General features: G+C 35.1%; 3 protein-coding genes across 3 annotated transcripts; 2 read left to right on the forward strand and 1 right to left on the reverse strand.

Moving 5' to 3' along the window:
• Positions 1-263: 263 nt before the first annotated feature.
• LOC105253025 (membrane protein FAM174B) lies at positions 264-1,569 on the reverse strand. Its single transcript, XM_011260769.3, has 3 exons — positions 1,034-1,569; positions 805-917; positions 264-724 (listed from the first exon to the last, which is right to left on the reverse strand). Exons 1-3 carry the CDS (start codon positions 1,325-1,327, stop codon positions 559-561), a joined length of 573 nt encoding a protein of 190 aa, XP_011259071.1. The 5' UTR covers positions 1,328-1,569; the 3' UTR covers positions 264-558.
• Positions 1,570-3,213: 1,644 nt separating this feature from the next.
• LOC105253024 (F-box only protein 33) lies at positions 3,214-13,417 on the forward strand. The gene is made up of 7 exons (XM_011260768.3): positions 3,214-3,944; positions 4,787-4,881; positions 4,959-5,150; positions 5,237-5,638; positions 5,758-6,006; positions 6,087-6,282; positions 6,445-13,417. Exons 1-7 carry the CDS (start codon positions 3,504-3,506, stop codon positions 6,574-6,576), a joined length of 1,707 nt encoding a protein of 568 aa, XP_011259070.1. The 5' UTR covers positions 3,214-3,503; the 3' UTR covers positions 6,577-13,417.
• A 3,238-nt stretch (positions 13,418-16,655) lies between these two features.
• On the forward strand, positions 16,656-26,141 carry LOC105253023 (neprilysin-1). The gene is made up of 13 exons (XM_025411457.1): positions 16,656-17,155; positions 18,703-19,201; positions 19,562-19,784; positions 19,940-19,978; positions 20,936-21,181; positions 21,513-21,721; positions 22,821-23,000; positions 23,175-23,386; positions 23,676-23,892; positions 24,008-24,190; positions 24,514-24,676; positions 24,917-25,233; positions 25,426-26,141. Exons 2-13 carry the CDS (start codon positions 19,082-19,084, stop codon positions 25,696-25,698), a joined length of 2,382 nt encoding a protein of 793 aa, XP_025267242.1. The 5' UTR covers positions 16,656-17,155; positions 18,703-19,081; the 3' UTR covers positions 25,699-26,141.
• The last annotated feature ends 325 nt before the right edge of the window (positions 26,142-26,466 follow it).

The raw sequence follows: 26,466 nt of genomic DNA on the forward strand, positions 1-26,466 counted from the left end.
ATTTACGCATATTTGGAATAAAGTTTTGTACATAATTTTTATTAATGTGTAGTATTAAAGAAAATAGAGACAATCTGTATTTGTATAATTTTAATTATATAACAACGTAGATTAATTAAAATATAATCTGTATAAGAGTAGAGATATAGCCACCCGATAACTCTTTCATTAACTCGCAGATGAGAGATACGTATCTAAAATTTCACATTATCACATAGCATTATAATAGGGTGGAGAATATTGATAGAAATATCTTGGATTTCTTTTCTTGTTAGGAAAAGTACATCTATTGCTGACAAGCATAATATGTCAATGATAAGTGCATCACAGATGCGTATTTGATAATAATCTTGTTGCACAAAGCAAATTTTATTTTATTCAAAATGCTGAAAAGTGTCTTAAACCTGCCTCCGAACTCTGATAGTCCTCCTCTTGTGTACTTACTTCAACGGATCACGAATTATTCAAATATTACTAAGGTTGTGGTGTCTCAAGAGCAACATTACACAGTATGATATATAAAATAGCACAATGGTGTAGTTCTTTACGCGAAAACTTTTACGCGTTTTGATGCTGAATGCTATTTGTCACGACGTTGCTCGCATCGAAAACAGTTGTATCTTCATCATCTTCCTCCTCCAATGGCAACGGTCGCATCTCGACATCCTGCCTGTGCGTGAGGACACCATACTTTCGAACTAGCTGGGCTCGCGTTTTACTTAACCTGCCAATAACAACCAGTTAAACTTCCAAACTGAAGACTGATCAATGTATCATCCTTACTACTAAATCCATTAAACTCACCTAAAGCTACGGAACACGATGTAGGCCATGACAAGGATGCTTAGTCCTACAAAGACCAAGAAACCGCGTACGAGAGCACCAGCATTGAAGGTCGCATGGTCCTCGCTGGATGTCTACATCAAGATACATCAAGTCATTATTGATAAACAGAGATAATTGGCGAAGATTACTCACGAGACAAGGAAATTTTCATGATGACTATCCTTATCTCTGATACGAAGATACCAACCTCGTTGTCCGCGATGTGCGTTTTATTCGCGTTGATGTCCGGCGACGGCTTTGAGGTTATATTGTCGTGTGTCTTGTTGCCATCGGTCGCCGGCTTCTTCGCCTCGGAGGACGACCCGGTCGCGCTCTGTTGAATCCGCGCGTCGAGATTCTTACTGGTTTCCTTGTTGACCTTATTCTCTTTATCCACGTCTCTCTTCTCCCGGAAACTTCCGTCGCAGATTGCCGTCTGTGCCAGCAGGAAGATGAGCAGGAATACGAAAAACTTCATCTTCTGAATCTTCGAGCGCGTCATCGTGCCGTGTCATTTAAATGACGACGACGACGATGATGATTTTTCTTCCCTTACGACGTGACAACACGACGCTTCAGCGCGATGTCCATGTCGTCCGCCGCCCGGCGTACACAACTAGACGTGCTCTGTCACGCTTCCTCGCGAATCACACCAGCTGTTTCCACGCGGGGCGGCCTTCGATGACAGTTCCGTGTCATTCTCGCGCGACGCCCCGCGCTCGCACGTGTCCCGCGTTAAGGTTCCTCCACATCTGTCACGTGCTACCGTGCATCGCGTCACCGTATGGATAATAACACACGGCTCGTATTGTCTCGTTATCGCGATATGTAAATTAATACGATAACGAATCAGACGTGTACGCATCTTTACGTAGAAAATTACGCGAAGAGATGAAAAACACCTCGCATTTCCACATGTCTGGGATCTTGTTTCTTCTTTCGCAGAATTAATAGGTGATTACTCATATATTATATAGATTGATAATAATTATAATAGTTATAATTGTAGAAATAATTAATTATAAGATACACAGAGTGTATCTTAAAAAGCTCTCACTAAGTAGTGTTATTCCTGATTAAAAACCGAATCGAAAAGTCCTGAACCATTTTTTTCCATAATATGCTTAATAAAGCAGTAATTAATGAGTAAAGTCACGTCAATAAAAAGACAAACTTCCTCGTTATCAACATATGAAGATTTGGATAAGCAAAAAAAATAAACTGTTTTGTGTTAATTTTTAAACAATTCATCTTTTCAGAAATCTTTTTAATATTTAAATCTGATTAATTATTTAATGAATCTTGGAAAAAAAAATGATTCAGGACTTTTCGATTTGATTTTTAATCAGGAATAACGCTATTTGCTTAGTGGGAACCTTTTAAGATACACCCTGGATAGATTGTTAAAAAGATGTTATCGTCAGATTAATTGATTTATATTTGATCGCTTCAACGTAAGTGATGTCATTTAAGTGGAGTTAAATCTACTCGAAATAGAATTCTGCGAATGAGGCTCTTTATTATTAAAATGATATTCAACGATAAAAGATTATGTTATACGAAAGGAAATATTGCGAATGCGAAGGAATGTCAATTTATGATAAGCTGCAGTTTACGTGCAATAATAATCTCCAAAAGTCTTCAAAGTTATTAGGAGAATATATTGTGGCAAGAAGTAAACCGAAGCGACTTGCGGATTTAAATTTCACGATTAAATTTAAGGAAATTAAAATAACATGAATTGAAGATTATGCAAACATCTCCTGCAATCATGTTTTTTTAAGAGATTAGTCGCAAAGTTGATGAAATTTAGATATTCGTGAAAAGATAATCTTTTTCAATTTGTGCTTTCTTCATTTTTCTTAATCGCTGCTAAAATCCCGAACAAGAAAAACAAAACTTGTGCTCCTCTAATATCGTAATTTAATAGAAAAATTTAAATCAGATTTCTTGCTTCAATTCTTGTCTTTTATCGAAAAACATTTTCTTAACAACTTTTTCAAGTATTAAAAGACGCGTATATTTTATTGTACGTAAAGTACCGATGTTGTGCGTATGTTTTATTGTACGTAAAATACCGATAATATTTACTGGCGAACTATTGAGAGCAAAAGATATAAATTAAACACTTATATAAATATACTTCACGATTAATTTTAATTGATTCGGAGTAACGATTTCGATAAAAACCTGGCTTTTTTTCAATTTTCCAAAAAAAAATTAATTGTCTGATAATTTTCTTAAAGACTTTATACTTCTGAAAACATGTCATTTTTCAAGTTTCGCAATATAATATTTAAATTACTCGATCTATTTTTTTTCTCACAGAGAGGGGGGAGAGAGAAAGAAAGAGAGGGAGAGAGAGAGAGAGAGAATGTCCTGATCTCGGGCATTTTTTTATTTTGCGATAGATCTTTTAAAAGGAAATACCACGGGTTAATCGAGGTGAGAGAAGCCAATCGTGTCACACACGTGCGTGACGTCACGCATGTGTGCACGATACACAAACACGCGGAGAGGAGACGGATAGGTGACAGTTGGAGCGCGAAAGTGAGCGAGCCCGCGTTGTTGGAGGTCGCTATCGCGCGAGAGTCGGGGGTATAAACATTGAAAGGTGGTAGCGGCGAGAGGGGGAGAGGGAGGGGGGGAACTGGCGCGCATATTCCATTCCAGAGTATATGCCCGTCTCTTCTGTAAATCCCGGCGCGGTCGCAGTCGACAACGGGTCGAACGACGTAGTAGCGGATGGATCGCGATTCGAACCGCTCGGTTGGTTGAATATGATGCGCGCCTGCGACGGGACGTTCGATGTGCGATTGGAGAGATTCAGGGCCGACAAGAAGGCCAGCGGCACCGCCGCGGCAACAACGACGACGATGACGGCAGTGACGGTGAACGACGGGGACGCGGCGACGGAGGAGGCGACGTCAAGAAAGTGCGAGGGGCAGCTGTCTTCGCTGAATGCGGCAAACAGCTGTTCGTCCTACAAGTCTGCGAATCGTATGACAGAAATGGCGCAAGAGGATTACCACGGCCCGTCCTGGAACAATCTGCCCAGCGTTATTTTGCAGGAGATATTCTCGTACTTGTCACACGAGACCAGAATAAGAGCCTCCCAGGTAAGTAGATGGGAAGATCAGAGTGACAGAGAGAGACAGAGAGAGAAAGAGTGAATGAGAGAGAGAGAGAGAGAGAGAAAGAATGAGAGAGAGAGAGAGAGAGAGTGAGGGAGGGGGGAGAGAGAGAGAAAGTCTTGTGTTTTCTTTTCTTCGTTCTCTCAGTGTCTCGATCGTTTGTACCGTAAACTGACCTGACATTGTCTGGCTGATAAAAGTCGCGTGTCAATCACAAGAACGCTTCTTATATACGATGGTACATACCAATAAGAGGATTCACTATCACGTTTGACATTACATATTGCATTGCTTACTTGCGTGGTTAGGAGTTTGATACACGATCCTTGTGTATGTGAGTCACGATTTGTTTCGTTACGTTTCCTTTTTATGCTATTAGTAGCGAAATAGTGGATATTTAGCCTTGAAATGTCAAAAGTCACGATTATTTATAATGACAAACTTTATTATTATATTTATATATGATAAAAAATTACGTCTTTAATGTGGTTCGAAAAAAAAGCCGATGCAATGACTCAAGAGAAGATGAAAAATGTTTTCTTTATATAAATTTTATATTTAAAATATAATAAAAATGGTTTATATTAGATACGCGATAAAAGTCATTGTGTATTGTATTTTTTATGCATCAAAATTACTTATATTAATATAATTATGTTGAATATAGTAAAATGTCTATTAATTATAATTTTCATGTATAATTATTTACAATTTATTTATAACATTATCTATAACAATTTAGAATAATATATCATATATTGATTAATTAATATTTATGTTAATTAATACAAGGTTTGTTTAGTAGGCTTGTTGTTCAATTTGTGCAGGTGTGCAGAAATTGGAGGTACACTTTGTTCCATCCAAGTTTTTGGAAAAAAATCACTTTTGTGTTCAGAGATGAAGACAGTGTTTTGTGGGCTCGGTTTGTAGAATCAGCTTTTTTGTTTATTTATATATATTCATTAAAAATTACACAGTATATTGTATGTTTTATTACAGATCTTTGGCAAATTATTTTGCTTTGAGTGTACACGAAGCTACGATTCGTTGGGATAAACCCATTCACATTGATTACGTGGGTGAAACGTATAAGCTTTTGAAACAATTAAGTCATAATAAACAATTGAGAAAATTGTTTTTGGAATTTAATAGCAATGCCTACGACTTTCCTTTTGACAACGAAGATGACAGGTATTGATAAATTGACCAATAATTGATCAATATACAAATCAGCTTTATACATTACATTTGATAAACTTATATTGTTTATTTTTCAGTAACTGCTACCGTTTCACATTAATAGAATCTATAGCAAATATTATCGAGACTTCTAATTACCTGGAGGCCCTAAGTCTAGGATGCTCGGAAGAGTTGATAATGAATATGTTTGTAATTTTGGAACCTCTTCGTCTTCATCATGCCAAACATCTAACGCATCTTAGTCTAGCATCTGTTAAAGATGACCCTGATTATTATGATTTTTTCGAGCTCGATAATACTATTTTTAATTCGTTTATCAGATTATCTGTCTTAACTCTAGATTATGAGTTTGTCAGTGATTCTTTATTAAAAGCGTTAGACAATGGATGTATGCAAAGACTTGTGATTCACGTACATGGCTGGAAAAACGATTATCCGGGAACAACAAATACAGCTTGGCAAATGTTTAGTCAAAAGAAGTAAGTTATATAGTAATTGTTGCACTAGCTAGACATATTAGATTAGGATTATGTCTTATTTCCAACAAGAATAATATATACCAGTAAAGAAACATACATAAAAAATATTTCTTTCACAGTCCACAATGTGAATTAAGGCTCAACCTTATACATTCTTATGCCGGCGTTAAGGTTTTACATACCGATATATTCTGTCCTGCTATGCCACTGACGCATTTGAAAGTGTTATTCTGTGAAAATGTTAATAACAGGGCATTGCTTCGATTATCAATGTGGTATTCACACACACTGAGATCATTGACATGGATAGACTCGATAGATCGTGTGAAACAGATGCCAGCTACATTTGATCCAAATGATCCAAATAGGTAAGAAATATCTTTGCACTTTTCTTTACTGTATTTTCTTCAGCTAAAATATAATATATATATGATTCTATTATACACAGTCCAGATCCCTTGGTATTAGTGGCGTGGAAATGTACTAAACTTACAAAGATGGTGTTCTTAGGTCACAAATATTATCAAGAGAATTTATTAGCTATCGCGCGTCTCAGAGGCAACACTCTTAAATTATTGGTATTCGCAAAAAGTGATATCACATCTGAAAGTAAATCATGGCACACAGCTGAAAGTATCACGCACGTGAGTATAAACAATTTTACTGTAAAGTGAAACTTTTTTTATATCAAACTTTTGATGATTTATTCTGTAAAATTAAAGAAATAACAATTGCAAAATTGAAATAGAGAATGTTAAAATGTTAAGAATATTTATTAATATATTATTCATTATTAATATTTATAGGAAATCCGAGGTATAATGGGTTTACATTGGATGCCATTGAGCGACTCGGAGCTACCGATGGTGATATTGGATCCTTTCAAAGGCGACAGCAGAGAAGTAATTATGCCATTGGTTCTCAATGATCAGAAATAATTCTCAATGAGAAACCGAGGAAAATTTCTACTCAGTGTGATTATTCAACAATCGTTTCCAGACCACCAACATTCTTACAAGTAATGTTATCGAATTGCATCTTTTATTCTTCTACGAGATTTTTTTGTTTAACGAGAAATTATAGATGAAACATGCGAATAAGTTTGAATCTCGTTATCAACGACATTATCGTTTCGCCGAGTTGAGAATTCTACTGGGTACAATGAAAGATATAGAGAGTTAAACGCACATATAATCTTCTCCTCGATTACGATATTTTTGTCGATTCGTATATCAATGTGATAAACTATAGTCAAGTAGATCTATTTCGACTTGTTGATGGTATATTCAATGCAAATTACGACACATTTGCAAACAATGAGACGATCTCTTCAATTAAAAGAGACGATCTCTTCGATGATTTATATGTATTGTAACTTTCTTCTTATGGAAAACCATATGAATCGCGTTTTGATGTTGAGATAAAGTAATGCTAGGAATGATCATGCGTACATGTATGAAGGCATTAAGAGTGGTAATTATCCTTATCGCTCATAAAATCAATATTGAAAAAGAAGCCAGAATACATTTTATATAACAATACTATTCTGGTCAAAGAGAGCTGTGCATTAAGACGACATGGCTGATGAACAAGATCGCATTCCGCAAAGTCTGCATTGTGGATTTTTAAAGAAATTTTAAAAAAGTCTAAAGTTTAGCAGAGTTGAAGCAAGAATATGCAAAGGGCTTTTATCCAGCATAAAAAGAAAAAGCTGCAGCACGTCGAAGAGAAAAGAAGAGATTCGGATCTTGTGATCTTCCATTGGAAAGAATAACAAAATTCCAAACGTATGTAAGTAAAAAAAAACGCGCGTTCAACAACATATTTTTCCAATTCTCTGGGAAGTTAGATAATAGCGAGCGCCAAGAGCATGACGTGCGAAAGTCAAACTTGTAGTAAAACTTCGCGAAGAGTTAAATAAGCAGCGGCGCACACGAATATAAAGAATATCAAGAAAACGGCAACAAAAGAGCGCGAAATATCGATATAGCGATCCGAGGTTATTTTTAATACCAAGACCAATCGGACGCTTTTGTATAAATGTTAACGTATGCGCACCGAATAAAGTCGGCTTGATGTAAAACAAGCGCGGGCAGAATGAAAAAAAAAAATCGCTCGAAATACAGCTGTTCACGTATAGCTTTCGACAGGTGATAATGAATAGCAATCGAGAATGTGAGTAATACTTAAATATATAATTGTCTATACTCACCGTGCTCTTAGCGACCGCTGACGAACACACGAATATAAGTGTGTATCTGTAAAATCGAAGGTATTAGTCGCTAATCGTATATATATATATATGTATATGTATGTATAACTGTGTATTATCTGTCGAACTTTAAACACGTCAACATCCGGACGCAGTGCGCATCTATTTCTGTCGTACAATTAACGCTGACGATTTTTTGAGAATGTATTTACAAGAAAGAAAGAAAGAGAGAGAGAGAGAGAGAGACAGAGCGATCCGTAACAAAGATAAAATACCAAAATGCAGCCGTATATACACACAGTTTACTATTTCGAGAGATTATTTACTTTTTTTTTTCGAGCCCTTGTATAATTATATATTACATTATCGTGTATCGTAACTTGTAGTCATGTGTAATATTGTGTTTTTTATATGTGGTTTCTGTACATACATCTCCATGCGTTCGAGACACTGGATACACGCGCGAATAACGCGGAATCGCGCGCGGAAGAATACACGAAGAGAAAACGAGTAACGAGAAAAAGCGGAGAGGCAAAGAAACAAAGCGGAACAAAGATGAGAAACAATATATAATAGAGAGAAGGGAAGAAAGAAACGTTTCTTTTCGACAAACGACCAGCTGTTATACAAGATGAACGGGCCTTAATATGTACCTGAGTCGCGGTAAGGGTGAATTCATTGAAAAATCTGTCACGCGACATCCACCATAGAGAGATAATCACCTTATAACTGTTGCGTCCTCGCGAACGTGCGTATACGCATATATACGCATTCGCCAGGACAACGGCTACGAACTTGAGGTATATCACGCTCGTGCAAGTGCCCTTTCATTTCGTATTCCGCGCGTGTATATTTTTACATCAAAAGGAGAGTAGAGAGAGAAAAAAATCTAACGCGAAACGAGAGAAATATGTAACTAGGGGTTTCCATGAGAATCGTAGTTATTACTGTACGATACGCGGATACGTAATGTACTAACATAAATTGTTCGATGAACGTCGATTCTGTGCGGGAGAGGACGAAAACTTTATAAAGTGTAATTTTACGTTTCTTCTCGTTTTTTCCTTCAAACGAACGGAAATTTCGCGTAAAGAAGAAGAAGAAAAAAAAATATATATTCGGGGATGCGGTGTCCAGCGTATGAGTGTGATAAATGAGCGAGAGAGAGAGAGAGAGAGAGAAATGTAAGTGTGAAAAAAAAGCCATGTGACAATTGCGCGTGAGCAAGTTTAATAGCGTGCGAATAGAGAAAGAACGAGAAAAATTAATCGAAAATGCGAAGCGAGATAATACGCGTTTGAATGTAATAATGGATATATCCGCGAATCGTAGAAAACAAATCAAGTGATATGATAGTACCATCTCTGCGAGTCCTCTGTATTAAGTAATATCGTAGAAGGCAATCGTGCAGCCGTTTGACGCGGGCACAACGCAACTAAATAACCACGTGTATGATAACACGACAAAACCACAAGTATAAGACTGAACCTGCCGAAAGAGGTGTATATTACAACACAAGTCAAGCGAGCTGCACGTTGTCGCGCAAGAATAGTCGACGCCATATTCATAAAAAAAAAGGCGAGGGATGGAAGGCAAAAAAGAAGCTTCTTTGCAAAAGTCATCGATATGTTCCATTGTTGAACATGATAATTTTTCTTCAATTTCTCGCGTATTTTAAACGTCTTTCTCCTTTTCGCGTTTTCTTTCCATCTTAGCCTCGTCGCTTCGAAGTCGTTCGAATACTTATGAATATGCGCGTCGCGAAAGCGAAACAAAAATAAAGGGATGGTGCACAAGCTAGCGTTTAGATCGGAATAAGCCCTGAGAGAGCTCACTCGACGGCGAGGTTCTCGTAACCGATATTATACACTTAAACCCTTTAAAGCAGCCTGCCAAGAATCAAAATACTGTAAAATATCAAACGAATGCTAGCCAGTACAGAATGCTAAGATCTATTTTTTAAGAAGCGAATGTATATTTTTGTACTAAGGCAGGCCTTAGCGTGTGATCGTGTCTTCTTGCGCGTAACGGCGAGACCGAGAGCTGTGATTATAACACGTGTTGGCTATACAAGGGATAAGGGGAGTAAGATCAACACGGGAAATATATATCGAGAGCGCATCAGCATACAAACAACAAATATAGGGAACACGAAACGAGAATCCCTGATCGAATGTTACCGAGTGAGCTGTAAGCATAGACAGGGCGTTATAAAACAAATCGAGAATAAAACATCTGTGATAAAGTAGAAAATCTTACAAGCGTGTTCGAGAGAGAGTGGATGAAGATCGGCGAGTATGGATAGAAAGTAGGATAAAATCGAAAGAGAGAAAGAGAGAGAGAGGACTGAAGAGAATCAGAAATCCACGCGCGCGCATCGATCAAACTTGGACGCGCCAGCGATTCCTCGGAGACGGAGCCGGTGACCTCGACGCTCGCGACGGAAAATTCGTCGATTATTGGCATCGTATCGAAAGAGAAAGAGATGAAATATGAGAGATTGTCGAGATCTTTCGACAAGATAGCCCGGTCTAACTAGGCAGACGACAACCCGATCAGCTCATCTCGATCGCGCGCTCTAAGTGGGTTGCAACGCACGTTTATTTTTCTTTTTTTTTTCTTCTCGGCCAGCAATCAGACGCGCGCGTCCTGTAAGAGCCGCGATACACGAAGGTTTAATATATGATCCATAGCCGTTTCGCGTTATTCGATAACGCACATACGTGTATCGTGGCTCTTAATAACGCGGAATCGTGGCTAGCGCGGAGAGAGTTTTTTCCCTTTACACAAAAACCGCTCCGTCTTTCGACATTCCACAGTGAGATGCGGAGACCGGAGACACGTGCGATCGCGTTGACGCGCCAAATGATTACTGACACGCTTCGCCGGCTTCCTATAGACAATGTTGGTCCTCTCGACTCACCGCAGGTAGACAACTTTTACGCTGCAGCGGTCTTGGCGTTCCTCCTCCGCTCGGAGATGAAATCTGCCGCTGACGGTGAAGCAAGCGCGCATTTAGGTAAATTATATAATAGAGAGAGCAAGAGAGAGAGAGAAAGGGAGATAGAAAAATCTTAATTTATCGTCGACTGAAATCAAAGATCGCACAAGATTATCGGAGTACAACTCGAGTATGTATATGTATATAGTTTGATTTTGACACGGACACGCGACACGGAGACGCATTTTCTCGAACCCGCGCGAACGAAAAGTCGTCGTCGGGTCACCGTCGGCGGCCACGAGTAGTATAAGTTCCTAAAAAGAAATAATTTACACGTACACACACACGTCACGTAAACACGCGAGTATAAGCGAAGATAGAAATGGAAAGAGGCCGGCTATGCGAATACGACCTCGTGTGCGAACAAAGAGAGAGGTATTCATTAATTTGTTGATGCGTTTGTGTTCGGTGCTCTCCAATATTTTCGAACACGGTAACATCGAGGAACATTGTCATATTATATACTTATATACAAACACGCAAAGTATTATATACCTACAATCCATTCCATTCGATGGGAATGAGCGTAGCATATTGTCGCTAGGAAGATCGGCCAGAAGCACGATCGTCGAGCGAGTCGATTCTAGAGAAGCCGAAAAGTATTGCGTAGGGTCGATCGAAGGCAGATTATCTCTGCAATTTTATACGAATCGTTTGTTTTGATAATGACGATGATGCGAATAAGATATTCGATAAATTATTAATTTAAGTGTACCAAGCACACACGAGGATCCTATTAATCCTAGGAAGCGCGCACGCGAGTAATAATGCCTAATGAGTTTCCGTAGACACGCTCATCTTCGGTGTCGATCGATCTTACTTGAATTAAACGTTCAGGCACTTGCGTTACTTTCGAAACGCACGGTTCGTACGTATTCCCGATTATTATATCGTACCTGCCGACGCCGATGTTGGCGATCATCGCGGTTCGTTCGTGCCGTACGAATGATTTTTTTCCCATCATCGGGGAGAATGCACGCGGACAGGGAAGACGATGTGTCGCTAGACAGACACGCGCATTCCTCTATCGAGATCGTATTCACGCGTAACGAAAACAGCGTTAGATGTAAGCAACGTGAGCCGTATGTGAGCGAGAAACGAAAGTCCGTAATCAAGCCTGATGATTTTTCTTTCGTAAAGGGGCTTCGCGAGTACAACTGGGCCCAATATATTATATATTATTGTCGCTATGTTCGTGATTTCGAATGGAGCTTTAAAACGATGTCCTAGTTCCGATAATTGCGTGCGTGCGCGTGCATACATATGTGATTACATAATCGTCATATGTACACGCTGATGGAGAGAAATTGCGCCCCGTCACGTTACGATGGTATCACGCGATCGTCAAAGAACGAGAGATCCAGGGATTCAAGGCCTCGAAAAACCTGGGCATTTCAAGATTTCCAAGTTTCCGGGATCTTAGGAGGATTCGCATGAATTTCGAGACAAGATGCACGACAGATTTTCGTGTTTTTTTTTTTTTTTTTTAAGTAATTGTTAATGAAATAATTTTGTTATCGTGGATGATTCAAAGGGAAACGGAAACGTTTAATAGCATTTACATTTTCTCGTCTGCGAAAGCTTCGATGACGTGTAATTTACTACATTCGGCGCGAATGATTAATAATCGCTAGCCGGTATTAATTAATTAATACATGTATTGATACATGTACATTTTCACATATATGTAATACATGTTTTATAAGCAGAGATGTCGAGGAGAGGGAATATATTAGCGAGAGGCTTTGAGTCTTCTGGACCGTTTTGCTTCCCGACTTTTCCTTGGCGATAACGTAACTGGACGTTGTGAATCCGATCTAACGAAACGTTCCATCGAAAAAGATCTATTTTTTTTTCGCGTCGCGCGTCTAGAAATTGTTCGAATTCTCAATGTTACACCATCGCTAAAGAGAAGTCGTCTCCCTCGCGAGTGGAATAATCGTCTTATTGTAATACATTCTTTTCTGCGAGTAAGCGAAGACCTCAAGACGTGGTCGTCCCTGTTATCTCGAGGACGAATCTCGTTCCCGGCATAGTTGTACTGTACATAAAGAAAACGGGTTTATACGCAGAGGAACGTACTGAACCTGTTTTTCCTTCTCGTATGTCGTCGATGCAAAATCGACGGGATGACATCGAAGTTTAGCACTGAAGTCTCACTCGTTGTTGCTTACGACGTTGAACTATCATCCGAATAAAACTACAGTATACGCGCTAATATTTTTCTTCGTCAATGTAATCATGTCACATACACACACACACACATACACACACACAAATACATATACAATGCCGAATAACCGTCTCACTTAACGATGTCAAGATTAACGAATTGTAAAATGTATATGTACGTTGCGTGTTCATCTATGCGTATTATTGTGTGCATGAGCGCGCCGACGAGAAAGGCTTCGCGATCGTAGATTAATTATCGCGCGGCTTAATTCGATCAGACGACGAATCGCGCGAGAGGTCGGTTATTCAATTTTTCGCTGTCCCTTGTGCTCGTTGTTGTGTCTGTTCGAGCCGGTCGAAACGAATAACAGTGTGCCGGTATTAAAAAAAAAAAGAAAAAAACGAAACTCGTTATAATCGTGCATTACTTTCTAAGCACTCTATCGATGTTAGTTAGAGCCGCTTCCTGGTGCTCTCGACGCGTCAAATCCAAGTAAACGAGCATGAGAATTGATGAACTACACAAAAGCACAATAGGGAATCACTCTTCTTTATTATATCTTTATTTTATTTATACCTCGTATATCAAGATATGGTTTTGAGAATTTATCCTAACGCTTTAGCAAACTGTATGTTAAATTTACATCACAATTACATGCGGAAGATGTAATAAAAAATGCTATGTCTGTAACAGATTATAAATAGTGGCGGATCTACTGAAATATTAATCAAGTTTTTTGGTTGTATTATAAAGCATTGCTTCAGAAATTGAAATTATCTTTTTTCAATTTTAAAATCTAATCCAATTAATTGTTTTATCAAGTAATAATTATATATACATATATGTATATAACGTTTTACTTTAATTATGCGTATATAATTAAATTTTATTTTATATATATATATATATAATTAAAGTAAAATTTATATTAATTTGATATTATATATATATATATACATAATTAAAGTAAAATCTATATTAATTTGGTATATATTTTTTATATGTACTTATTTTTTACATAAGTTTTTATATTAATTTTTTTAATAATGAAAAATTATATAAATTCGTTATATATATATATATAATATGTGTGTATATATTTTTCTTTTCTTAAAATAAATTTTTTTTTTAGAAAAGTTCTTGGATATAATAAATATTTTTTAGAAATATTTTTTAGAAAAGTTCCATCAGGAATATTAGACTTTTGAAAATGTAGATCCACCATTAATAATTGTCATAAAATTCAATGACACTTGAAAAATGAGATAGCATTTTTCGTAGGTTTAACGCGAAACGCATTTCTTAATTTAATCTTGATTATGCAATTTTGTGTTTTAACAAACACATTTACATAAATGTGATATTTTAGTTTTTTTTTATTACTAAATGTATTAAAAATTAGCATTTTGAAGCAGTGATCTCTGAATTGTTGCTGAGCAATGAGTGTGTAATCATCATCGATCGATTTTATGATCGTCGAGACATACATTGTGGCTATGCGTTTTAATTTTTTATTTGCCGTTATGCATTATGAGATTAACAATAGAGAACGTACTCTATCTATTCTTTCAAATTATATTGAACTTAACGCTTTGACAAATACTAAATTTGCATGCCGAGTTTTTGCCTAAATATGTAAGATTTGAATCGATTTAATTATTACCAGCAGTAATATATTTCTTCAATCGAACATCTTCGGGCTCTTTTATTAATAGTCCTTTTGCCATTGTTTATTGTCGAATTTATTTTTATAAAATTGGTTTAGAACGTCATAAATAAATAAAAATTAAAAAAGATCATTAGATTATATAAATGCATTGAATAATGAATAAGCATTACGAGATCAAGATAAATTCATTAAATAAAAAATGATTACATTGTCAGTGCGTTAAGTCACCGTACGAATGTAAGAGTACGTAATGTTATAGGAAAAGAGAGAATAGTTTCGATTTTTGCTCGATTCGGTCACTCTTATGTGCTCGTTCCTAGACTACACGAAACGCAGTCGAAATACTTGTGTTCGGTGCAATGTGATATATATTTTTTGTTATTTTTATTAAATGCATCTTTCTTCGAACTGCTTGCGAATTTGCATGTCTCTCTTGCAGCTTCGTATATTTATAAATTTCTAATCTTACGTCTTTCTCGGCACATTCTTGACTCGTAACACATCGAGTTTTACCGCGTTTTAGTGCGAGTTTCGTCTTCCGGTTAAGGAACGCGCGATGCGTCGAAATTTTACCGAATCAATTCTGAAGCGACGAATTCACGAAGACGTTTCTCGCATATTTTCGGCGTTTTTCTGAAACGCAATCATGGAATATTGTCACAGACCTGCGCAAAGACCGAGACGCTCGTCGTTATAATTCGCGGAATCTGTGTTACACGCATCCGCATAGAAATCTGTTATTGTATAACTCCGATATTATCCAATTTTTCATGGATATGTAGTCCCGAGCGAGCATCTTTACATGCCGGAACCGTTTAAACTATCATGTAATCAGTATTCTTTCGATTTCAAAGTCCCGTTGGGAAATTGTATATCGATCTATTGTTTTTACGTCCGAGTCTTGTAATAATAGAAATCAAATGTTTTATTTTTTTTTTTTGGAAATGTAAATCAATTTTTAAAAATGTATGAATCGATAAATAAATAATACATGGCATAAAGTAATTCATTTACTTTCTCTACAATAATTAACTTGTAAATGTAATATATAATTAAGATCTTCCATTATTTATAAAAAAAATTAAATGCTTGCCATTGACGAACAGAATAATTTATATATATATGACGAATCTTTTTTTTCATAAAAATCAAAATTTTTTTAAATATCTAAAGTTTTTCTCAGTATCTCTATATATTTTTAAAAAATATAGAAACTGTCTAGAAAAATATATTTTGCAAAAAAGTCCTAGTACATATGCTTTTTCTTTCTTTTAAGAAGCATACAATAAATCACAAATAGAATCGCCACATGTTAGTTTGAAGGTAATCTTTATTGTTTTGAAAAGAGAATTCAAAACAATTTTTTAAAAAGATCTTCGATTATCATATATATATTTATTGTAATTGATCCATCGTGTCGATGATTTGAAATGATTTGAAGACGCGGCTATTTTCTAAATTTTTCTACAAGCTATTAAATTTGGAAAGAAAAGAAAAACATGAAAGTCTATTAACAGACTTATATAAGAGATAATTTTGATTTTATTAGATTTTTCATATTTACATTTATATTTATATTTCATATATGTACATTTATATTAGAATTCTATCATTACATGCAACAGATCTTGCATCAATTTTGTTCAATCTTTCTGTCAACAATAATTGAGATTAATAATTTGATTAAATAAAAATTGAGATTAAATCAAATTATTAATTTCAATTTTTATTTAATCATAATTTTAATCAATTATTACACTTTTTATTAAAAATTTTATATACATATATATATATATATATATATATATGTATATATATTTAAATTTTACTTAATTTAAATCAAATTATTAATCTCAATTTTTATTTAATCAAAATAGAAAGATAACAATAAAAGAAAAGATTTTTGTTAGTAAAGATTTTGATTTTAATTCTCTATACTCTCGAAAAATTTGATTTGATATATAATTCTTGCAGGGGCCTCTATGTACGTCGGACAAATTCTATCGTCGCACATTGCATCCTCAATCCCTCATCCCCTTCTTGCATAAAGCAATCCCCAAGCAGCTTCGAGACATTGCCGTTGCGCGGATCCGAGACTACCGCTGCATTGCAGCATCGACCGGTTTTTTTTCCCCCCGAACTGTAGCACCCCCCTTCGCGTACCTTCGCGTGGCGGTTCGCCCCTCTCGACGCACCCTCTCTCGCGTCTTCTCTTCTCGGTATCGCGCCACCGATGGTGGAGGCTTCGATCGACATCCCTGACAGTTTTTCGCAGGACGCTTGTTGCTTCTGTACACGAGCCACAAACGTGAACTCGCCCTGCTGCAAAGATCTCGTCACTTGAGATCTTTGCGTCGCGTTTTAATGGAATTTTTCCTTGTTTATCGTAGTGAATAAATTGTGTCGAAAGTGTGATCTTGATTCAATAATTCTCATAATAAACCGATCGCTAATTATGCAAGGTATACATTATCGATAAATGCGAGTGTCATATAATGCGAGTCTTGTTGACTATTCAAATCCCTTGAAGCGTTCAATGTGATTTGTCCTAAAACTTATCAAAATTAATAATAGATTAAAAACATCTTATATTTGTTTTCTCTATAATATGTAAACATTAAAAAAAAATTTTTTTGTATTAATATATATTTTAATATAATTATTTGAAATAATTGGTATGTATATATGTAGGATGTATTTTTCTTTAATATGTTAATTCAATATACATGCGAAAAAAACCTGGTTATTTCAGTATTAAAGTTGAAATAGCTTTTAAGTTATAAGCGATGGAAGTTTACAAGTTATTGGGAATATCGAGTTTCTGATGTATAATTAGCTAATGAAATTTTCTTCTTCAGTTAATCTATATTTTAATAGATCTTTTACTCACGACAAAATTATAAAGTTCAATGTTGCTAATTAAAAATATAAAAAAAAAATGTGATTTTTACAGCGTAGTATGTAAATACTTGCGATAATACAATACTTTGTTATTTTAAATTTATATCAAAAAGGAATTTATATATATATATAAATTTCTTTATAAATTCCTATATATTAAATATATATATATATATATATATATATATATATATATTTAATATATATAAATTTAAAAAACTATAATAATATATGTGATTGAAGTAGACACGTGGGATTATTTTGTAAACACGTAAAAAGGAAAATATAAAGAAGTTATCCATATGAAAATTATTTGGCATTATTGATATGTGTAAAAGTTTTTTGGTTGAGGAAAAGATATTACGAATAGTATTTTTTAAAATGGAAATCTAGACGAAATTTCAAAATTGTATAATTTTTAAAATGCATTGTACAAGAAACATACAAAAATTGTTTTTCTATATCTTGTTTCTTTAATGCGGATTCTAAAATCTTGAATTTTTACAGTAAAATTGGTGATTTTTCTTCGAAATAGGTTTTTAATAGATCTGTTTATTATTAATAGTTTTTAACAGATCTGTTTAATTGTGTTACAATTCAGGAGAGAAATATATATATAAATATATATATGTATATTAAAGATTTATATTAAAAGCATAAAATGTTTCCTGAGAAATGCAGTTTGCTGTCCTATTTATAGCATTAGATACAAACAAAATATGAATAACACTTAATATAGCTTCTATGGCTTTTATTAATACCGATCATGTTTTAACTGAAAGCTTATGCAATGAAAAATGTTGTGGGATTACTTTTTAAATTTCTATTAGCTTTTCGTTTTTGTGTGTTATTTACATAATGTAATGTTTACATATTAGGTTTACTCGTTTTTTTAAAAATCATACTTAATATTTTAAAAAGAATAATCATTAATATACAATCAACTTCACTCTAACACAAGACAGGATATACTATGCTCTCATCATTCTACAATTATTTTACATCATTCCTACAATATTTTCATTAATTATAGATTAATTATAGATATCGTAAATATTGCGCAAACATCAAACGTTTTTTGAGAAGGAAAAAATGTGTGTTCTTCTAGCTAGATTATAGAATTAGACTATTACGTGATGATCGATTGGAAGAGCTCTCGCTCTTCCTTCAAATCTGCTTCGAAGGATGATGATTGACCGGCAATGGCAACTTTGCGGGCGCGCGAACGCACCGCGGATCTCGAAGGCGTTCGCGAAGGACCGCGGTACATCCGCGCCGTTTCCATCGTAACCTGAAGACACGTATAGGCGAAGGAGCGTTCGTTCTGCGTATCCTGCGAGCTCTTGAGATATCCTTCCCGCGTTCTGCACTTCCCGCAGGCTTCGCGAGAAGGCCGTGCCGCGGATCGCGAACTGTCTCTTCGATGAGCAAGGGCTACCTGCCGCTCACATTGAAAGGGTATCCCGCGAAGGATCAGCGAGGCGAGGATGAAGTCCGAAAGAAACAACGGATATCTACGAACCACCATCGTCGCTGAACAGCCGGCCGATCTGTCAGGATCAGGATCGATTGGTCAGGACGGTGCTCCCACTACGAATCCTCTTCAGGTATGAGGATCATCTCATCGATGATTAAGTTGCTCCAGAGTATCGTGTGTCCCCTAAAAATCTTTGCCAATATTCCTGGCGTCGCGTCTTCGAGTATTTGTATCTATGATTAGAGTAATTTTCCTTGATGGTAAAGATAGAGATATGTATGGGAGGAGGTCAAACGTGTTTATACGCTCATTCGGCGAACAACTTTTTCTCATATAAGGAAAAAAGTGGAACAAGTAAAACGTGATAAACGAATATTTTCTAAAATATCGGCGAATAAAAGCATTGTTTATTTACTTTTTTCCCCCTTTTCTTGCTTGATTTAAAGAAAAATATAAATTGCACTGCTTTACGTTGATCGATTATATTTAGGTGACTTATGGTCCACGCGGTACCACTACATCCGTTCTCCAACATCCGGTCAAGCCGCAAAGGCCAATTGGTATAACACGTGCTACCTCAATTACACGAAGACGAAGAGGGACAGCGAGTAGACAACGTTTGCTCGGTGTGTTGGCGATCATTCTATTGGCAATTTGCCTGTTCATACTTCTGCTACTGGTGTTAAATACCAATGAATGCGTTCGTGAGCCTCGTAAGTTTCATCTTTTCTTATCAGCGATATTTGAATAAATCTTGAAATTGAAAGAATTTCTAAAGAGAAATTAAATAAAATGTAAAAATATAAAAATATAAGAACATCTTAAATAATGATTACATTTCTATTGTATTTTTCTATTGTATTTTCAGAGCCAAAAGTTTGTATGACGGAAGAATGCGTCCGAACAGGTACACTCTTTTAACTTACTTACATTCTTTTAATTATTTTTAGTTCATTTAATACATTTTTAAATCATATATTTACTAGATTTTAATTTGCAACAAATATAAAGGTGTATAACTCAAGAAACACAAAACTTTAAAATCGGTTTAAGACATTTTTTCATAAAATGTCTCAAACATTTAAATTATTCAGATAACAGTTTTAATAACTGACCACCTCATTCTATTAATAAAACAATATTATTAATAATAATGTTGCTGCATAATATACGTTGATTAATTTTTCACATGTATGTTATTTTTAAACGATATGATATAATTTAAAACATATAATAATTAATTTAAATGAAGAGACACATGTAAGTAAATACAAGGTATTTGGATTGAATACCATTTGACAATCAGACATAAAAGATATTGTAATGTTTCCAGATTAAATTATTAAAGATCATGTCGCATCAATCGTGACTTTGATTGACAATTTGCAAAAATTATAAACCACAAATTTAGATTTTTAAAAACGAACCAATCTTATTTTTATATATTGGAGAAAAAAATGAAATGAAGTATGTTTCTGATGAAAAATCATTGGTCTTGAAGTCTATACATAACATAATGCGCTTTTTCATATCATTCTGGCATAAAAAAACGAATGAAACAGAAAGAGAAAGGAAAACAGGGGATAGCTTTGTTCTCTGCTCAAATGCATACGCATTGAAAGTGCATTTAGAGTTGGCGCGTTCATTATAAAACTAAACATATATATTTTCTATAGGATATAAAATAAACTTTGGATTGTGTTGTACTGTGAAAGAGATGACGTTTGGAGTTATCTTCCTCGCTATTCTTTCTCGCTATTTCAATATGTACAGACTTCAGTGGTTTTGACGTAAACGCCTGTCATAAGTCAATCAAAGATCGAGTGAATGAATAACAAGAGGGGCTTTCATTGATTCAATGTAGCGGCGAGTTTATTAACGGCGATGGATAGCACCGCGGCGCCTTGCGTAGACTTCTTTCAATATGCTTGCGGCACGTGGAATCGATTGCACGTGATACCGGAGGACCGAAGCTCCATCAGCACCTTCGAGGTACTGGCCGATCAGCTGCAGGTGATCCTGAAGCGCCTACTCGAAGAGCCGCCTAACGCGGATGACAATAACGCCACTCTCAAAGCGAAGATGTTCTACAAGTCGTGTATGGATATCCGTGGGTATAAATGATATACAGGATGTTCTCTCGAGAACGATCGATCTCTTTCCTTTCTTTTTTATTCGATTGTAAAATCTCTCATGAATTTAGAACTTTTGTCCAGGAGCGATAATGTTCGAAAAAATATATCTGAATCAAAATATCTAAAATTATTTAAAAGTTTTCTCGAATTAAATTTTTAAAAAATCTAGAGATACAGAATCTTTGAAAGTAAATTTCCGACAATCAGCTGGCTTTATATCCTTTGGCAAAATGACTGTAAACTAAGAATATGAAAGAGATATTTGTCTCGGATATCTTACGAAAACGAAATGATATAAAAACGCAGCTCGCATACGAGAGATCGGGGACACCCCGTTAAAGAAGATCCTGCAGCATCTCGGTGGCTGGCCGGCAGTGGTAGGAGCATCCTGGAAACCGCCGACTTATCCACTGGAAGTCCTTCTAGGTCGTTTACGCGGCGAGTACAATGAGGGTGTGTTGCTGGAACAATGGGTCGGGCCAGATGATAAGAATTCCTCGGCCAACATCCTCCAGGTGCGCCGGCAAAGTAAGGTCCCGTCAGTCGACGGCTATACAACACGTCAACGTCGTAAATGTCATATGAGAGTCGTTTAAATCTCATCTGGACTTTTTCTATTCCAAAATTATAAAATAATATTTACGATAAAATCATTTATTTGTTTATGTAATCTCCCTTTTTCGATAAATGCAAAATTATATTGCTGAAAAAATGATTACAAATGGACAATCAAATAATTATCGTCTCATAAAATTGGCAGAAATAATATGTATGTAATATCGTAAAACTTAAATATGACTTTAAAAAAGTCTAGATCATATCTGCACGTCTCTCATGCTATCAAAATTTTCACACAAATATAGAATGGGTTACCTTTGTGTAAGAAAACTTCACACTTAGATTTAAATTCAACAATAAAAATTCTTTCTACTTTATTTTAATAATTATTTTATTTATATAATACTAAATCAAATAAATAAATAAATATATACATATATGTATATATTTATTATATATTTATTTATTTATTTATTTGATTTAAACAATTTCTTATATATATATATATATATATATATATATATATATATATATATGTATGTTATTATATATATATATATATATATATATATATATATATATATAATACCGTAAAACTTAAATATGAACATAATAATTGTAGATATATTTGCATGAGAAAAATTGTAAAATAAATGAATTTAATCCTTGTTTATTTATTTTTAATTTTTCTTTTTGCATCTTGCAATCTTTTTATTTATTTCTAAAGGAGCTTTTTAATCTAATCGATCGATAATCAATGTCCATCAGATTGATGTTCGATTCAAAGCGAAATAGAGTTACGATTTCATTATTGTACTAATATATATTGTGGAATTTCTTTTACTTAATTGATATTTCAACAATAAAATATATTGCTTTTTATTAATATATTCTTGAAAATTATTTGACTTTTCTTTTCGCAAGAGAAAATTTGTGTTTATCATTTCTAGAATTTTTGAATTAGTCTGAAAAATGTTTTCGGAGAAAAAACAAAAAATAGCTTCTGGAAATATACTGTAAGGAAGTATAACAATGTTTTTTCATTCGTTTACGCAGTTGGACCAGATGCAATTGGCATTGCCTAGCAGAGATTATTACTTGAAGAAGAACAGCGAAGCCGAATTAAAGGCTTATCATAATTATATGACGAACGTCGCTATCTTGCTTGGTGCGAATCCTCTTTTGACGGCTGAGGAATTTAATCAAGTGATCGGTTTAGAGAAACAGCTTGCCAATGTATGTCTTCTCTCTATGCTCATCGCAATCTTGTATAGTTTGTCTCAAAAATTGTCGGAATAATTAAGAAACACATTGAATCTTTTAATTAAAATAATGTGCGCGTGCCCAGAAAATTTGCGGATCATATAAATTAATATACTGATTGGTTATAATAATTCCGTGTGATTTCAGGCTTCGTTACCGGAAGCGGACAGGCAGGATACTTCGGCGATTTATCGGAAATTAACATTACGAGAATTACAGCGAGAAGTACCGCAATTGCAATGGCTCGTTTATTTGCGAGAGTTTATCAGTGTGCCAATCGATGAAGATGAACTGGTCGTGACATACGCAATGCCATATTTCGTGCAGATGGGCCGTATCATCTCGAGAACGGATCGCAGGTAAAGAAATCGATATTCCTCAATATAATTCTTTAAACAGAATTTTCTTTATCTGGATTTAATTTTAATTCTCTTATTTTGTTAAATTAAATTTTTAAATTCTTGGATTCTTTATTTTCTCAAAATCTTTCCAAGTTTTCTATTTGTCAACCCTTTGATGTTTCTATTTTCTATAAAATTATAGATATTAAGACTATTATTATAATAACACTTCGGTAAAATTTAATTGAGCTTGAGAATCTTGAATTTCGCGAATTTTTGAACGTTCAATCGAGAATAAATTCTATAGGACTTTACACAACTATATTCTATGGCGGCTCGTCATGTCAATTATGCCTCATATGATCAACGAGTATCAACAGAAGCGGATTGAATTCCGCAAAATCCTGCTAGGCATTCTTAGCGAAAGAAACAGATGGTCACAATGCGTCGAATGGACCAACAAAAAACTCGGAATGGCAGTAGGGACTCTTTTTATACGCGACAATTTTAATCATGAGAGCAAGGTAAAGTATCCTTCATTCTAGAAATTAGATTTACATTAGATTGATATGATGAATGTCTATATTTGATTGATATCTTCTCTTTGTAATGTCGGAAATGTTGGAATTACTTTTTCAGGAGACTGCTCTAGAGATGATTCGAACAATTCGCGAGGCTTTTAATGAACTGCTGACTGAAAATCATTGGATGGATGATGAGACCCGGACGGTGGCAAAGAAGAAGGCCGACTCGATGAACGAGCGAATCGGATATCCAGAATTTTTGAAGGATCCAGTCGAACTCTCTATGGAATATGTGATGGTAAAAATTCAATATTTTACGATAATATTGTATAATATTATATTTAATTTATATAAATTATTCTAAATTAAATACTGATTTATTTATATCTTAGTAAAATATCAGAAATAAAGTTATTAAAAAAATCTTTTTCGATAATCTGAAACATACGAATACATTTCAATGATTTAAATACTGAATTTTATTATATTGCGTATGAAATGATTCAAATTCATTCTATTTCAAATTTTTCTTTATCGTTTACTTTTCATTTTCTCTTTTTTTATATCGAAATTTTTAATTCAAAATTCGTATGTTGCATGCAAAGATTTTTTAAATTTTAGCTAAACATAACGGAATATCACTTTCTGGAGAACATCCTTGCCCTGCTTAAATATGACGCTTATCATAATCTGCAAAAGTTACGGAAGCCGGTCGATAAGAATAAATGGTCGACTGAACCTGCTGTGGTGAATGCTTTCTACAATCCCAACAAAAATGATATAGGTCAGTCGCGTGTATTAGAGCTATTAATTATCATTATCAGCGACTAATTATTGTCACGACTTAGAAATCCGACAATATTTAGAAATTTCAATGTAGAATCACTTTGTAATTTTTAATAGCTTAAAGATCCACAAGACTTAAAAAATATGGAGCTCTCATCAGCCTGCAACTTAATCAGCACTTTAATCGTAATCACATTGTTAAATAAACATTAATCATTTTGTGCTGGTATTATTTCAGTATTTCCTGCGGGGATTCTGCAGCCGCTTTTTTACTCTCAGCACTTCCCCAAGTCCTTAAATTATGGCGGTATTGGTGTAGTGATCGGTCACGAGATCACCCATGGCTTTGACGACAAGGGTCGTCAGTTTGATAAAGATGGCAACATGATGCAGTGGTGGAACAATGCCACTATCAAGGCATTTCGCGAAAGAGCACAATGCATCGTGGATCAGTATTCTAGATACAAGTTGCAGGAAGTGAATCTATACATCAATGGTAGAATGACTCAAGGAGAAAATATCGCCGATAACGGCGGTCTCAAGCAATCCTTCAGGGTAAATGATAGAAATATGCAACGTGCATTCCAAAGATACTAAATTTTTGACAATTATTAGGGAGACCAGATAATTGTACATTTGAAAAGAAATAAATTAAAAATATGCGTTGATTCAATGCACGGCTTTTGAATTTAAATATTCGAAACATATTTAGGGAGTCGACAATAATTTCTCTTCGTCAAATATTAGGCTTACAAGAAATGGGTCTCTATCCATGGTGAAGAACCGTTGCTGCCGGGAGTGAATCTCACGCACGATCAGCTGTTCTTCCTCAATTACGCGCAGATCTGGTGCGGTACCATGAGGCCGGAAGATGCTCTCAGCAAGATTCGCAGCAGCGTGCATTCGCCCGGTCCGGTACGAGTGCTGGGTCCCCTGTCAAACAGCGAGGACTTTGCCAAGGCTTTCAGCTGCCCACTGGGTTCGCCGATGAATCCGAAGAAGAAATGCAGCGTTTGGTAGCTCGCGCTCCTTTTGGTGATATATGAAATATATCACCTTGATATATAATCAAAATTGCACAATGAGGATCGTAGAAGCTAAAAATTCCGAGCCACTCACGGGACCTGAAAGCCTGCGTCCTCTGACCGCGCATTTAGCATTAAAGAACATTAAATTTAATTCAATCATTATCTTGCACGAATCAATGTGATGTTAATATCCAACAAAGCTCGAATGCGTTGAAATATAAAAAAAATTAGATTTATATTTAAGAGAGAGCTTTACATTCTCCCGAGTCTTCAGCTAATGCTAAATGCACGACAGGAATATGTGGCAAAAAATATAAGATTATAAAGATATCATGCCCGAAAATTCTAAGGATCCGCGGATTCCTTTATCACTCTTGCATAGCACAATATTGCTTGTTTTTGTGTAATAAGCAAAACGAAATAAAAAATAATAAAACAAAGTAAAAAATAATTGACAGCTGACCTTTCATTTTTCCATGTGTATGTTCAATATTGTTCTAATTATTTGAAAACAAAAGATATAAATTTCGTCTATTAATGATATTTGAATTAAGTCATTTGAGTTGCTATGACACACAATAGCAAATTGAAGAATTTATTTTTTAAGTACACAATTTGTGACGAGAAGGAAAATTAAAGTTTCTCTTTTTATGTAGAATATATAAAATATTAGATGACGAACATTTAGACAAACATCTTACAAAAAAGGAGGCTAAGTCTCTTTATTTATTAAAAATCTCAAATTAATATAAGATATATG

This window comes from Camponotus floridanus, unplaced genomic scaffold (assembly GCF_003227725.1).
Source record: "Camponotus floridanus strain SB8 unplaced genomic scaffold, Cflo_v7.5 scaffold4, whole genome shotgun sequence".
Classification (NCBI taxonomy): Eukaryota; Metazoa; Arthropoda; class Insecta; order Hymenoptera; family Formicidae; genus Camponotus; species Camponotus floridanus.